The sequence below is a fragment of the Delphinus delphis genome, chromosome 10, assembly GCF_949987515.2.
Source record: "Delphinus delphis chromosome 10, mDelDel1.2, whole genome shotgun sequence".
Classification (NCBI taxonomy): Eukaryota; Metazoa; Chordata; class Mammalia; order Artiodactyla; family Delphinidae; genus Delphinus; species Delphinus delphis.
The window spans coordinates 27,711,030-27,727,900 of record NC_082692.2 but is presented as its reverse complement, the minus strand read 5'-3'; the positions used below and the strand labels follow the sequence as shown (position 1 = coordinate 27,727,900).

At 37.6% G+C, this 16,871-nt stretch overlaps 1 protein-coding gene across 1 annotated transcript; it reads right to left on the bottom strand.

The window, feature by feature from the left end:
• Positions 1 to 501: 501 nt before the first annotated feature.
• Positions 502 to 13,386, bottom strand: CRISP1 (cysteine rich secretory protein 1). Its single transcript, XM_060021249.1, is given in 7 exon segments — positions 502 to 629; positions 1,763 to 1,851; positions 3,964 to 4,055; positions 5,295 to 5,443; positions 6,614 to 6,704; positions 10,501 to 10,629; positions 13,321 to 13,386. Coding segments are annotated over 7 exon segments (744 nt in total).
• Positions 13,387 to 16,871: the final 3,485 nt, after the last annotated feature.

Sequence of the window (16,871 nt, the reverse complement as noted above, 5' to 3'; positions counted from 1 at the left end):
TGATTTAAGGTAGAAGTAAAGTTAAGAAGTGAAGAATTATTCGTGCATGTAAATTGTACAGGAAAGACAAACATCAGGGCGGGTGGAGACCTGGGAAAGCAGGGGAAGGAGACAAACAGGGAAAGACCCTCCTTTAGCACAGGTTGCTGCATCAGTTATCCAATCCACTGAATCATGTCAACCTGAGAACGAGACATCACATGATTTAAATATGAGGCACGTGTTGAACTGCCGCATATTTAAATCATATTTCATAGTTCAGTCATATTTCATCAATCATATTCACCCCAGGTTTAAGAAAGTTTAAAACAGTGTTACTTCACGATGTATCAGAACAGGAGTGAGGGGCACTGTCGTAAACATACCGATGCCCATATTTGATTAGTGAAAATTAAGATCTCGGGTGTAATTAAAACCACATGAAATGCAGGGGAAACTGCTGAAGCAAAGTAAGGTCAAAGGTATGAGTCAACAGCACATTACAGCTGCAAATAACAAAGGCTATTTTATCTCAGTGGGATACAGGCAACTAGCTTTGCAGAGTCGTTGAACTGACAGGTGGCTGCAGGCAGGACCTCGTGTCTGTGTCTTACAATTACTGTATTCATCGTAGTAGATGCAAGGGTTTGCTGAAAGGAAGAAGCAGGGTTACCCAATATTGACTCAAAAGCTCATCTATCATTTTCTCATGCATTTATATGTGAGTAGAGGGCTTAAGAGATGTATATTCTGTGTTATATAGTCAATATTCTTAAGTAATACTTTTTTTCTTTTCTACTCTCATTTCACTTCTATTGCATTTTTCAATTCCATTGTAGACATTGCTTTTGTCTCTTGGATAAAAAAAACCTACCCCATTCCCTGTAGCAAAGCTAATTAGTAGATATATGATCTTTCTCCAAGTACTTTTATTTTCAGAAATGAATTACTGAAAGTGATAGGATTTAAAAGCAAACAGAATGACCTGGTCAGGTGAAGGAAAATAAGTTTTTTGGTCTTACAAATCTGAAGGTAAAGGATATTTTCTTTGGCGGGGGGAGGTTTGTTATTTCTCCACAAACTTATTGAAAATTATGATATAAACATATCCCTGTGGAGTAAGGAATTATGCCTGCAGGAAGCTCTATAAAAAGAAACTTTTGCTATCTAAGGAAATGAACATGTAATTGGAACTCATTTGGTTAATATTACATTTTAGGTAAGATTTACTTAGGAAATAAAAGGAAGTGCGGTAAACGGACAGTGTGATCATCAGCTAATATCTTCCAGTGTGTCTGTCAGTGGAAACTTCAAAGAATAAGGATCACTCAGTAAGAAATTGCCGGCCATGATAAGTTGTCAGGCAGGTTAGGGAGGTTATGACCAGCAAGTAATCTGAGAACGCCAGTAACCTGAAAGCAAGATGTCTAACTTCAGGGCTGCAATAAGAGAGCCAAGAAACTTTTTATAGAGCAGAGAAAAATTTATACTTATATTAACATGTTATCCGAGGTGCCCATATTAGGGTGGGAACTTTAAGCTTTAGGGTGGAACCTTGAGTTTAGACTTGGACATTCTAATTTCCAATCCGAAAGATTTAACCAGTGGTCTTCTGGGTCACTCTGGGGGTGGAGGAAGGGAAATCAGAGAACGTTGATTTTTCCTTTGGGATGATTGAAGAAAAAGTAATAGAAAAGTACAATATTGTTACATGCTTGATTTTAAGGACACATCGCTCCCGGATCAACAGTCAAGAGTAAGCACACTGAGATGTAAAACTTACTACAAAGTTTATCTTCACAGTTATTTGGACAGTCTCCGCATGGAGTTCCCTCATTATGAGGTACATTCTTTTTGTCAGGATCATTGCCCCTTAAAAAAGAATAAAGAAAAAAGGGCCTAATAAAATTGATGTTTGAAAAATGCATATAAAATTTTACTCACTATTGAAAATCAATTAAAATAATTTAAAATAATGAAACAATTTTTGAAAACCACTTGTAACCACTTGTATGTAATCTCTATGACATGTAAGATTTCTAGCCTTAGAATGAGAATAATTTATCTTTTTGAATATACCGCAGGCAACTCTGAGGTGCTAAGAATATTTTGAGACAATTTGCATCTCTTTGGACAGTCAAGTTCTAACAAGCAGGGGGCTTTAGAAACGTTTATGATAGGACTCTTATCCTTATTTATACCCATAAGGACTTGATAAACATTTATGTAAAAGGGCATGGTTCTTAATAATGTAAGAAAATTTTTAAGTGAGTCAAATTGGAGATGTTCTAACTTCATCTTGCCCTATATCATGAGAATTTTGATACATGTCAGTGTCATTTGTAGAAACACGTGCACTATTATAAAAGATGAAAGTACAACAACATGGATAAAGCCAAAGTGTTGGAGTTTGGGGAGAGAGAATAAATGAGAATTTCCTGTTTCGAGCCAATTTAAAATTTCAGAGAAGACGGTCTTCCCTTAGATATCTAGAAAACAATGGGGATTTTGGCTGATTTTCACTTAAATCTTTTTTTCTTTTGGAGTAGAGGAAGGTTTATTGCAGGGCCAAGCAAGGAGAACGAGTGGCTTGTGCGTGCTCAAAAAACCCCAAACTCCTTATTTGCACTTAATATTGAATAAAAAATAAAGTAAATATTCTATCTGATATATTTCTCCTTGAATGAATTGTTAAAATTTGAATTTATAAAAGAAACATTACTTAATTCAGCAAGGGGTTTTGTCAGACTCTTGGCCTCATCTTTGGCTGAGAAAATTCTCGTTATTTCAGCCCCATGTATTCTACTTTTCTGTGTTGTCAGAAGTTTACTGCAGACCATGAGCTCCCATAAGGATTTAGTACAATTGATGCATTGTATATGCAAGGAGACCTTACTGTCTTTAGTACTAATCACACAGATAAAATCACAACAAATATTAAGTACTGAAATCAAGACATGATAAAACCAGAAGAGAGCCCACATAGAGCTATTGTATGAATATGTTACATCTATTGAATCTACAGGGACAGTGGAGACCTCATTTAAAGTGTAAATATGGTAACTTACTATGAGAGAAATCAATTTCATTGATTCATGTTGCATATCTTTTATTGTGCTACACACATGGGAACTGAGAGTTCAATAACTACCATACTTGGAGCTCATCTTATGGAGGAAAGACTTGTGTATTGAACAAGTAAGCACAGGTAGGTGAAGGAGACATATGCAGACCAACAACTTTCCTTAGCAGAAGAACATTTAAACTGGCATTTGTAGTAAACTAATGGAGGTTTATATCCAGCTCAGAACAATCCCTGCTTTCTGATAATCACCACTCAAGCCACACAAGTGGGTCCCTGTGGGTTCTTGCAGTTACCTTTTCTGAAGTTGACCTTGCTTCATAACCAGAGGTGACAAGACAAAGGAGTACAGCTGTCCCTAACCAGAGCAATCAGAGGATCTCTTCTTGGAATTGTTGCTCACACCTTTGGTAACATGTAAATTTAATTTCTAAAGGAAATACATATGTCAATACTAAAATGCTAAATATAAAAACACTTGGCTTTTTCATTTGTTCATTCTTGATACTCCATTGCATTTTTGCCCTTGCATTCTAAAAATACTCTTGCATTGTTAAAATAAATATCCTTTTTTTTTTTTGCTTAAGCTAGATGAAATTTGTTTCTCTTAACTAATAGTGCTTGAAGAAGGAATAACACATAGCCAGATGACTGGTCATAGTGCCTAATTTGAACATTATATTGAGATAAGGATTTATTTAGAAAAATATAAATAAAAATATGTGTGTGTGGGTGTAGTGTTTTAGGTGTTGGCTAAAAGACATTGTATCCCTAAAGTTCTTAACTGATAAGAAATATTTATTTGAGTTTTATTTTAGAATGGTTGAGAAACTAAATTAGGGAAACTAGTAAGGGAAATATGTTTCTAAAAGCTATGTGAAGCTAAGCTGTAAAATACATACTCGTGACAATAGTGACAAATGTAGAGATACTGAATTCCTTTACGACATGATGATATGCCACAGCCAATAAGGTAAGAAGTGGCCCAAACAACCTGTAAAGATAAGGTTATTTTATTAACAATTTGGTAGTTTGCTAAATGATTACTCTCCGAATATTGTTATCCTTGATTGAAAATAAACACATGTTTTTAGGATGCTTTGAGCATGGCTTATTAGGAAGTCCTAGAAACAAGAGGATTCCCACGTGTCTAGATAACACACATACATATGCACACCCAGTTGCCATCGCTGACCCTGACTCATTCTCTTCTTATCAAATCTATATGGAATAACCTGATGAAGGCTGCTTGGTGATCATAAAAATCAAAGCATGGAAGGGACTTTACTTAATCATCAAAAAACTGGCATGGTGGAGAGTAACAAGTTGAGCTTCAAGAAAAAATTAAGTCAGGTTCAAAGTCTGTCTCTACCACTTCCTGGTGGGATGGTATTTACCAGTTTGCTTTATGTCTTGAAATTTCATTTTCCTATTCCTAAAATGGAATATAATAATATTATCTTTTACATCATAGGTATTTGGTGGGGATTAAATAATAAACCTTTTAAGTGTTTGGAAGAGGAAATATTAAATTACTATTCCAAAGTAATAGAGCTCATGCTCTTTTGATGGAAATAGTGGGGCTAGTCTACTTTTATCTAAAAGAAGTGGAAAGTAGGAATTGACGTCACACATTTGTCATATTTTTAGCTCTCTGGGTAATTATTTTGGTTTTTATCCTCTGTCTGATAACGTAAATTATATAAATAAATCGTCTAATGCTATAATATTCTTGGGTTCCTGGCACATACTTCTTTTGTCCAAGGATATCAGTCTTAAAAGAAGAATGCTATTTGCTAATCTTTTACCTAGAAATGTCTGCATTGCTATACATGAGTGATTTAAGTCTATGAGTTTTAAATGTACTATCATTCACCTGTTTAATGACTTCTACTGCATTGAAAATACAATGTAAAATTGATGATAGCTAATAAGGCTCCAGTGACAGAGTCCCACTTCCCTTCTGTGTTCATCTCCTTCCACTCTTGCATTTATCAAGTTTCAGCCTCCTTTTCCAACCCCTTCCCTAGTTTTTTCTCTGTCCTTGCACACACCCAGATCCCAGATACTGGTTTCCAAATATTATTTCCCACTAAAAGTAAACAAAAATCTTTAAAGGGTGTAAGTTTGCAAAAAATGGATAGAATGATTTTCCATGGTTCTCATTCGCCTATTTTCCACGCATGCTTATAGTCACTTAACCAATGGGTATATTTGCCAGCACACAGTTTACCTGAGTGTAATGCTCAATCATCATGTCATCATCTGTCGAGGTCCATTCCCCATACTTGAAATATTTAGACTCACTGTACCAGATTCTGATTACGTTTGACCATGAGATAGGATAAGATGTCAGATGCATATTTTCTCCACAAAGAGTATCTGAAAGGAGGAAAAAGGCTAGGTCATACTCTACAAAATTTGGAAATACTTTATAAGGATACTTTTTTGTACTTTTATTCTACAAATGTTTCACTGGGCATCCAAGCAATGTTTGATAAGAGGAAGCAAATTCAGCTCTATCTCTGCTAACAGTTTTCTTTCTCACTGATGAATAAACTTGTGGTGCTCAAGTTTGCTGAGAATTTGACAGTAGGAGATGATCTGCAAGCTTGGGAATCAGATCAACCAACATTTCAGTCTCTGCCATGTCCAAGCTGATGGAGAAGGGTGCAACCAATCAGAATAACCTATGCATTGTAACCTGGCCCATGGCTTGAAAGCAGCCACACAGAGGTATTCATCACGCATAGACCTTGAAATAAATATGTGCTCATTTAACCATCCATCCTCTTGTGACGTGGACCTTGATCAAATATGATATTTGGGAGTAAACTGCCCTTGTCTGGAGCAGGGAAGACTCACATTGCTAATTCACAGCTCAACAACATTGGGTAAAGATGCCCAATAATCTGTAAGTATAGCAGGGGGACTCACATTGCTAATTCACTGCTTAACAGCATTGGGCAAAGATGCCCAGTGATCTGTAAATATGGAAGTTTCATTAATATTTAAAAATATTTATAATAAACAAGTATCCTATAAATGTTATTAATGTCTACTTGTATGGGAGGTACTGATGGCTTTTCTGGAAACCAGCAGGGATCCACCTAATATACATGGCATGAGATGGACTCATTTTTGAGCACCTAAAATTGTTCTCATGGGCAGCTTAGTAGAGTTGGATATAACTCACTTCTCAACTGCATTAGTGTTCCAAAGCTAAGGATAGCCCCATGGTAATATTGTGAGAAGCTGAAATAAATAGAGTGGAAACCTTCTAGCTATACAGCTTTCCAGCTAGTCATCATCATATTACTGAATTCTTCTGTGATAGTGAGAGCTTTGATTCTTTTCTTTTGGTGAATCAGGAATTTGAAAATTTGAATTTCCAAATTCAAAAATTAATAATAATGAAACAGTGCAGTGGGCCACAATTCCTACCATTTATGGGGCAAATGTAAATACAAACTAGATGACTTAACTTACCCATACCAGGTTACTTAACAATTCCTGAGAACTTTTGAGCAGAAAGGTGTGTCATATACCTGCTTGTAATTCGCCTCTTAACTGCATTGCTCTCTACCAATTCACAGTCCTTTGACAACATTCTGGCATTTCTTGCAGCTTCTTCACTCCAATTCTACAGGTGAAATACAAGCACATGGCCTTATTAACATTTCCTTGATAAGATTCTAGTTTATTGTTTCTAAAAATCCAAGGCTAGCAATATCCTCAATTGTATTAGCTAACAACTTAAATCACAGCACCTCTCTTAAATATTTTGGTTGGAAGAGGAAGACAAATCTTTCAATCCATTGTTTTAGCCCTTGAATTTACAAAATCAAAATTTGGCAGTAACATTCAGTTGTAGCTTCTCTTTCAGAAATATTAAAGAATTTAAGTAAATGCTTCCAGTAAAACAGACCAGGGTTAGAAATCCATCCCATCATTTATTAGTAGTTTTACCTCTGACACATTATTTAATCTCTTTGAATCTCAGTTTTTTTTTCATCTGTAAAATATGCCCCACAATTCATACCCAATAGCTTGTTCAAAAGTTTTAATGTGATAATCTATGCAATACAACTGTGACATGATAAATGTTATGCTACGTGCTCAATAAATATTTCTGTGATTAGAAACATGTATAGTATTACACATCTTCATCTAAATTATGAATAATAATAATAGCGAATCATAGCTAATACTTCATGCCAGGACCTCTTACCAATTCTATATGTATATTCTCTCATCTTTACTCATAGCAATTCTACAAGGGATGCACTGTTGTTATCCCCATCTGCAAATCAGGAAACTGAGGTGCGGAGATGTTGCATAATTTTTCAGGATAATACAACCAATAATGGCAAAAAGAGAATTGGAATCCAGGTTCTTCTGGCTCTGGCATGTGTGCTCCTAACTTGTGATGTGTGTCAATTGTGCTAAGCTGAAGCATTTTGTTGGGTTTTTCTCCAAAGTTGATGAAAGGCAGAAAATCTACTAAAAAGAGACAAAGTTTGTATCTACAAATATGAGGTCTTTTGTGTAGAAAAGGATAACACATTTTTGTGATTTGAATGAGTCACAAATCAAAGGACATGGGACTGTGTCCACACCAGTTATGGGACTATGTGATGGATGTTCTCCCAGCCATTCTTTCATTCTCACATTATGCACATCCCCTTAAAAGACTGTCCCGATACCTGCATGCAACACATTATTACCAACAAAAGTTGTGGCCTTTCTTGTTTACTACAGGCTTTCACATAAATCATTCAGCTACGCTTGAGAATAATTTTTGGATGATGCCCTAACTTAGGTTTTCAATATTTTTTCTGACATGGAAGAAGTTTCTCTCTTATATGCATAGGCTGCCATCTGTGTGAGTTTTACAGAATTACCCCTCAGGTTGATGAATTGGTTAAACTGTGAGGTTAATTAAGTAACTCATTAGCCTAGGGTCAAAGTAAAAATGTGGTTTTTTAGGGTTTGACTGTTTCATGCAAGAAAAGATGTATTTCAGTGATGCATACATCTAATTGAAAAAGTAGAGATGACATAACACATCCCATTAGGGCATAGCACCTCCTGGCAGCGGGAATACCATCATTGGACTCACGAGCATAAAATCTTGCCTATTATGACCAGGTTACCAAATAAGTAGGTCTGGAACTTATCTGGTTAATTTACTGCTGATTGCTAGTTGTGCATGCGTGATGCACTACCCATACCCAGATCACTTTCTGAACTGAAGCACTTATTTCCTCTTAAGCTGAGAGTCCTGCCCTACTGTCTTCTCTAAAAATTATCCTCATTGGCGAGAATACTCACTTCCCTGTGGCAGCCCACATCTAACAGCAAGTAGCTGTAGTAACTATAAGTGCCATGTAACCTCCCTCCAACGCAGCACAAGGTTGTACTGAGTTGTCCTAGTTGTACAGCTTCCCGTAGGATTAGCTGAGGCCCCTGTTATGCCTACATCACAACCAAACTTCTTTGTATGCCCTATGTTGCTTCTCTCTCTGTATCCATGGTCGGTGTAAATCTGGAGATATTCCCCAATAAGCATCATGCATGCTAATCTCCATCTCAGTCTGTTATCTTATTGTGTAAACTACCTGCACCATTAATTGCAAACAGTCTGTAGTTCAGACCTCTTTGAGGAAGCTCTTTAGGATATTTCCTCTGATTAATGTTGCTAAGATGCTAACTTTTTTTGTGATACATCCGTGATTAAAATCAAAAGTAAGTATTCATGGTTATTGCAGCAAAGTTATGAATTCTGGCTTTAATCAATGGTTCTATTCACATAAAGTTCTAATCCCATGTGCAGAAACTTGTTTCATTTTTGGAAAATCTCTGCCTGGCAGTTGTGATTGGCTCTTCAGCTCTACTGTAATTCTATCAGTTCCTTTCTATCTGTGCCCTATGCATTATTTATGGAAAAACTCAACTCCCATATTCCCTTTAAAATGTTACTCAGTTTTACTGGTGCACTTACTTTATCATCTTGTTGATCCCTCATACCTTTGCACCTCAGCACTTGAATGTATTCATTCTATATATTCAAACAATATGTTCTAACGTTTCCTCTGTATTCACCTTGAATCCACGAAGTCTCTGAAATCAGAGACTATATTTTCTGTTCACTCCGTAACTTCTTTACTACATCCCAGCTACACTTATTTGCTCATCTGGAAACCAAGGATTTTGAACCCTGTTTGTCCTAAGGAAGGTAAAGAGTTAAGAGCAGGTGCCTGGAGCTGTGGCCATTTGTATTTGAATCTGTACTGATCCAGTACTTAGGACTTTGGATGCGCTACCGAATTTCTCTGAGGTTCAGATTCACTATCTGTGAAATAGAGATGATAGTATCATCTACATCACAAGGTGACTGAGAGGATTAAATGAAATAATGCAATACGCTTCTAGAAGACTGCCTGCCAATCAGTAGTAAGCACAATATGCATTTAGCTACAGTACTCACAACGCAAGAGTGCCTGTGCTACTACTGGCTTTTATTGTTCTGGATTCTAAGATGACCAAGAGATAAATTTCAAAATCATTTTTTCTCATCACTAGCTTCCTTCCTCTTTGTCATTTGCATGAGGAAGCTGTCTCTTAGAATCACTTCCCATAGCCTGCATTATTTCTGACCCTTGTTACTCTAAGCCAGTCCAGGGCTAAAGAGCCAGGTTTACGATACCAAAAACCTGAGTGATACTTCCGGGATATAACATAGGTGAGGCTAATCACCTAATACACCTGAGTAGTCCCTAAATCTGTTTGTCTGACAGCACCTAGTCTGCTCATGCAGCAGGTTTATAGTGCAAAAACAATTCCTCTTTTCTCTTATGGGATGCCAGGAAACTGGGAAATAGATTTGCTAATATTTGTTCATCTGGCAGCACCACCTGGCTTAGAACCTGGACATCTTGATTCTCAGAGAGTGTCTTAGCCTCTGGGCTGCTGCTCAATGAAGACAGCTGTGAAATGCCTCTGCAATTTATTAAACAAAGTCTGCTACACGGACGATACTGACCGGCAGCGTCAGCATCATCTAGGAGCTTGGAGTGGTCCCCACCCCAGACCTCCTTAATCGGACCTCAGAGAGTGGGTCCCAGGGACCTGTGCCTTACCAAGTTCTTCAGCTGATTCTTAAGCACGCTTAAGTTTGACAAGCACTGTCTTAGGGTCCATTAAGAGTGAAATTAGACTTTCTGCGTTGGAATTGTGGCTCTGTCATTTACTAACTCTATGAGTTTGGGAAAACTACTTACCTTCTCTGTGCCTCTGTTTCTTCTGCTGCTGCATGATCGGTTTGTTTGTGAAGACCAAACTTTTAGTATATGGAAAGCAAATAGAACTTAATAAAATCTCAGTAAACACCGTTACTATTATTGGCATTGCTGTGGTTGCTGTTTAATTAATCTTACCATGTTTAGCATGTTGCTGGCTGGTGGAAATACTCCTCTCCTGAGGGTGTTATGTACAGTCACTATTTCTTCTTGGACAGTTGCCGGTTCCATGAGGAGTGTATCATATGGAACTTTAGGTGGTTTTGCCTGTTACCAGAAAATTATTAATTAGTCTTACTTCTTTTAAGTGGAATTTGCAATGCATAGTATATTACTTGTAGACTTTGTGACATGAATTTATAATTGATGTTGAATGAATAGTGATCTACAGCATTTTGTAATCTACAACATCTCAGTATATTAGTCTCCATTTCTCCAGTGCTGGTTTTGAGGACTTCTAAACGTCAGCCTGACATTATACAAGTCTAGAGAACAGTGACTGTTCTGGTTGTGACTGGTTTTCTTCAGATTTAGGATTGGTATTTTGGACCATGTTGAAGCATTTTATTGGGCAATGTGCACCACAGTGGAAGATGTTTTGATAATATTACACCTTTTACTGACCGACTTCCCTTCCTTGGCACATTCTTCACCCCACCTAGAAGCCTTCTCTCTGCTTCCCAGATAAACACTTGCACTTGAATATTATTTAAAGGTATGTGTCTAGGAGAATCTAAAAGGTTCATTATTGAGTACAAAACCTCTAATATCTTCAACCCAGGTTCGGCATCTCTGTCTTATTCATATGAGAAACCATTGGTATTTGTATCAGTATGTATACATACAAAATAGAATTCAAAAACAATTTGTAATATGGAATTGACAATAACAGTTTTGTTTATTTTATTATTTGTTAAAAAAAAAATAGAATTCAAATCAACTACAGTCTAGAATTTGTGACCGTTCTTTTCATTTGTTTACCTTTTATCCTGTAACTCACTAAGAACAATGCATGGCCTTAATATTTTAGGTTAGCATTAGTTTTTATAAAGAACATCTTCTTTTGTGTGTCTGTGTGTGTGTGTGTGTGTGTGTGTGTGTGATATATCACATGCGTTTCATACTATTTTTTTTAAGTGACAATGCTTATGTAGTATAATTTGAGTGGTATCTATCTATTCCTCAACTACCACAAGACTATCAGTACAGTTTCTGAATGGATGGGATTCAGCCATACCTTGCTCAAATATAGAAGTAGTTATTGTCATTTATTTTATATCAACAGTTTAAGGATATCGGGAGAAAACTAAAAAATCAGTAGACTCCTCTAGAGACTGTCCCCTGTGGACATGATTTCCTCAAAAGCACACTCACGAGGTGTTATTTTCCTGTCATACAGCAGGTAGCCTGGGCTAGATTTGAGGGAAGGTTGGGAACCCATGATCCCCTTACAAGTTTCAGATTATAATTCTCCTTGCTCCTCTAAAAAAACCCTGCTCCGGGCTTCCCTGGTGGCAGTGGTTGAGAGTCCGCCTGCCGATGCAGGGGACGCGGGTTCGTGTCCCGGTCCGGGAGGATCCCACATGCTGCGGAGCGGCTGGGCCCGTGAGCCATGGCCGCTGAGCCTGCACGTCCGGAGCCTGTGCTCCGCCACGGGAGAGGCCACAACAGTGAGAGGCCCGCATACTGCAACAAAACAAAACAACCCTGCTCCAGTGAAACTCATGGCAATTAGCTCTACCTACATCATTCCTGAACATTTACTCTCCTGCAATGGTTTTCCTGTCAATTTCTCTCATTTATAGAAACGGGGTCTCCTAAAACCATTCATCTTGTCCACCCCAAATTCAGCATCCAGCATCCACCTGGATGACTCAACCATCTGATATCTCAGAACTTGAACTCTTCCTCTCTTAAACCTCTCCTCCAAGGCTTTTTAGTTCCCCACCGTGATGGTCACAGCCTATACCTGATGATGACTCCAAAATGCCGCACCTCCAGCTTACTGGAGGATTGTGTACTGGGCAAGAGCTCCACCTGGTTTCTCTTTGGGAAAAAAGTGTGAGTGAAAAGATCCAAAACAGCACCCCAGTAATCTAATATATGTGGATTTTCTTTCATTGATTGAAGTAAGCGCCTTCGACTTCTCCTATTTAGCATATGAAAATAAAAAAGGCACTCATGTTCTTTACCAAAACTATTAGCTTCAGCTCATCATAAAAATATTTTGGGTACATTAAAAAATGTAATATTTTCTTTATATCATTGAGATTATTTAGAGGTACATGTTAGTTGATGATCATAAAATATTAGGAATTTATATCTTATTAGATACCATTGAATGTTTGGTTTCTGCTGTGTGAATGTTGAAACTCTTGTTTTTAATAAGCAGTGAGTTTCAGGCCTCATATATTAACCCCATTGCTAACAGTTCCTCACACTTCTCTCCTTGTGCTGCACCTTTCATTTTATATTTGATTTGGATGTGTTATAGTCATAAGTCAGAGAGCGCAATTGGGATATTGATGAAATACTTACCTTTTCTGGGTAAAAACTAAAAAATAATACCTTTTTCCCATTTTGTCTTGGAAAATGCATGGATTGGTTGTAAAGAAAGTAATTCCCGCCCTACATTTTTAGCTTTTTTGAATTATCCAGAGAGGCTATAATGACATAGGCACAGGCCCATGGAGCCGAACTGCTTGAATTTACCTTCAGGCTCTGTCACTTCCCAGTTATCTGACCTTGGACATATGACTTAACCTTCTTATGTTTTGGTTTCTTTCTCTGTAATCTGGGATTATGAATAGTACTTGCCTAATAGGGCTATAGTGAGAACTAGATGAGTAATGGGCATAGCGTCCTCACAACAGTGCCTGTAACAAACTGAGTTCTAACAGAGGGGTAGCTCTTATCCTCGTCTCAAAAGTAATCATAAAACATACAATCCTCACATACTCTTGTAATCAAAACGTGCAGGAAGACGGCAGCAGCAGCCAATAATCAGAAGTATTTCATTGTCATCCCTGGAAAGAAAAGTTACATAAATTTAGACTATTGCAAACTTGTGGGATAATGTTTTGTAATAAAGCCTTTTTTGGAAACACTTTTACATATACCTGCAGCTTCTGTAAAAAGAGACCTGCAGGATCAGAGCAAGGTTGAATATGTTAGTCATTAGGACCAAGAGAAGAAGAGAGAACTGTGACTGGAAGAATAATAGACTTAATGTCTTAATCCCTGTAACCTTTGAATGTGTTACATTGTGTGACAAAAGAGAATTAAGGTAGCAGGTAAAATTCAAATTGCTAGCCAGCTGACTTTAAAGTAGGGATATTGTCCTGGATTATACACATGAACTCAATGTCATCACAAGGGTACTTGGATGTGGAAGAGAGGGCCAGTGTCAGTGATGGATTATGAGGAAGACTTAACTAGCCACGACTCACTCTGGAGATAGAGGAAGGGACCATGAGCTAGAGAATATGGGCAACCTCTGGAAGTAGGCAAAGACAAGGAAAAGGATTGTCCCCTGGGGTCTTCCTGCTGAATCTTGATTTTAGCTCAGTGAGCCCCATTAGGACTTCTGACCTCCAGACTATAAAATAGTAAATTTGTGTTGTTTGAAGATTCTGAGTTTATAGGAATTTGTTACAGTAGCAACAGGAAACTAACATAAAACAACAAGGTTCGATTTGAATTCTCTATTGCCTATAGCGAGGCGGTGTGACGTTAGTACAAGTGATGTATGTACATGATTTAGAGACATTCTGTAAAGTCTGATCACTCTGCTAAAAATGACTGTCATTGTGAGTGGAGCAAATCAGAGCTAATATACCCTCTCTTCTACTTCTATTTGATATAAGTTGCTGATGCTAGGATATTAATAAGCATAGGTTATTAAATTTGTTTGGTACATTCTTTTTACGATCTGACAAATTTATTTCTGAATCAGTCCTGCTGAGTGGGAAGCAGAAGAGGCTAACAGTTTGGTTCGTATTTTAAAGAAGACTTTCAAAAAGCAGGTTAAGTGATTTGTGCAGAATAATACACGCAATGCAATTTGCCATTGCTCTCAAGCTCCTCCCACACACTGCCAAACATATCTGTATGAAAAGAATTCTGTAAATCAATTTTTTCAGAGAACATACACATACAATCTGTCCCTTATTGCACTTTTTTTCATCTTTTTCTTTCACTTCCTCTCTTCCTTCCTCCAAAATGTTACAAACCCTCAAACCCTAAGATAGACAGTAATATAGTAACACAGATGATGAAATATGCAACCTATTCTCTTACTTAGTCCTCAAAAATCCAATAAAGCCAATAATTTTTTACCTGAGTTATTGAAGAAAAAATAGAATAAAAAAGTTTCTGAACTGGGCTTCCCTGGTGGCGCAGTGGTTGAGAGTCCGCCTGCCGATGCAGGGAACACGGGTTCGTGCCCCGGTCCGGGAGGATCCCACATGCGCGGAGCGGGTGGGCCCGTGAGCCATGGCCGCTGAGCCTGCGCGTCCGGAGCCTGTGCTCTGCAACGGGAGAGGCCGCAACAGTGAGAGGCCCGCATACCGCAAAAAAAAAAAAATGTGTTCCTTGGATCTTTCCTGAGAAAGGTCAATTGAATACCTATCTACAAGGGAATGAAATAAGGCAAAGAGTGTGTAGTCATGAGTTATTTTGTGTTATGTGTTGAGATGGGGGATAGGAAATAAAAAATAACAGAAAGATTGAAGGCTCTTGAGACAGCATTTTCTAGCTTTCCAAAGAGGTGGTAATAAATGCCTGGAAAACAGTTTGTGAGAAAGGATGACTAAATGTCATTCAAAAATTGCTTACCTCTAGCCATAAGAATTTGTCGTTGTTGCTGGAGAGGAATGGTAGTAAGCTGGAAGCATGCCAAATCTCATCTATAAATCTTTTAATATTTTGTGCACAGAGAAATTCACGTCTCAAGTTAAAACTCACGAATTACTGAGTAACTTTTTTTTTCTTCCACATGGTAAAAAGAAAAGCTGGAAAAGAATTCTGTTACTTCATCAAACCAGCATGGTTTATAGATTGGAAATGTATGATTTGTCATTTATGCCTTGCTACACTGCTGTTTAGAAAGAAGAGTGTTGATTCAACACCAAGTCAAGTGTTTATGGAAACTTAATTGCTTTGGTTTTATCTGTTGGTCCTGTCAACTCCTGGCATTGCTCTACCCAACACAATGCTGTCTGCATTTTTATCACTGATGTCTTCATAGAGAGTTGCTCTCCAGCTTCAAATATGGTTTTAAAAGAATTTGGGAAGTGTTGGAAAGCACAGAATAACTTGATTTGCATACGAGTCTGAAGCATGGATGCCAGTTGGCTGCTTCACTCACATCTCTCTTATTTTCATACATTGTTCTTTTTCTGTTTAAGCTTCTTAGCATAGTAAGAAATGATCTGCCATGACTTTTTTTTCTAAAACAGAAAATCAGGACACATTGGTCTAACATATGATATGATAACATGATAGAATAGAATAGAATTGGAATTATCCCCCAAAATCTTCTGGAGATAGAGGAAGACTAATATGTTTATAAGCACATCATGTTTGTTAAAATATATGAATTAAAAAAACTTAAAAAAAATCAATCATTTACTTGAAGGTTGGCTACCAAAAATTTCAGAAAACACAAATATAAATACAGAGAAAGAAGAAACCAGTGTCTGTGCGTTAAACGCTATTTGAAAAAGATATTTGTACAAGAAAAGTTACATACATTATGGCTATAATATCCTTAGGGTAAGAGTTAACCTAATAACATCTCCTGTAAGAACTTCCTGCTGAGATGTACATATATATATATATATATATATGTATATATATATATATATATGTATATATATATATATATTTTTTTTTTTTTGGCGGTACACGGGCCTCTCACTGTTGTGGCCTCTCCCGTTGCGGAGCATAGGCTCCGGACGCACAGGCTCAGCGGCCATGGCTCACGGGCGCAGCCGCTCCGCGGCATGTGGGATCTTCCCGGACCTGGGCACGAACCCGTGTTCCCTGCATCGGCAGGCGGACTCTCAACCACTGCGCCACCAGGGAAGCCCTGATTGCTTCTTCACATCAGTCAGTAAAACTGTACGTTTGCTTCAAAGTCCTCTGTGTCGCAATGCCTCAACAACTCTAGACTTGCCCAGAAACTTGGGCCCTACACCTGAAATTCTCTAGACCCTATGAAATTCAAACATCTGTCACACACAGAATAAAGTCAAAGGAATTTTTGGAATATAAATTCTAAGAAACCTCCTGGATATTACAGCCCTTTAAAGTTATTTCCCACTCTTGTCCTATGATTTATAGCTTCTGTAGGGGTGGAAAACTTTTCCCTTTATCTTTTTTAGGTTCTTTGGCTGGCCTAATAATTAAATTGATGTAAGATAGATTAAAAGGAGAAAAAAAATTTGTACGTATGGGCGTCCCCATAAAACATAATAGACTCATAGGCAGTCAGACAATTGAGGCTT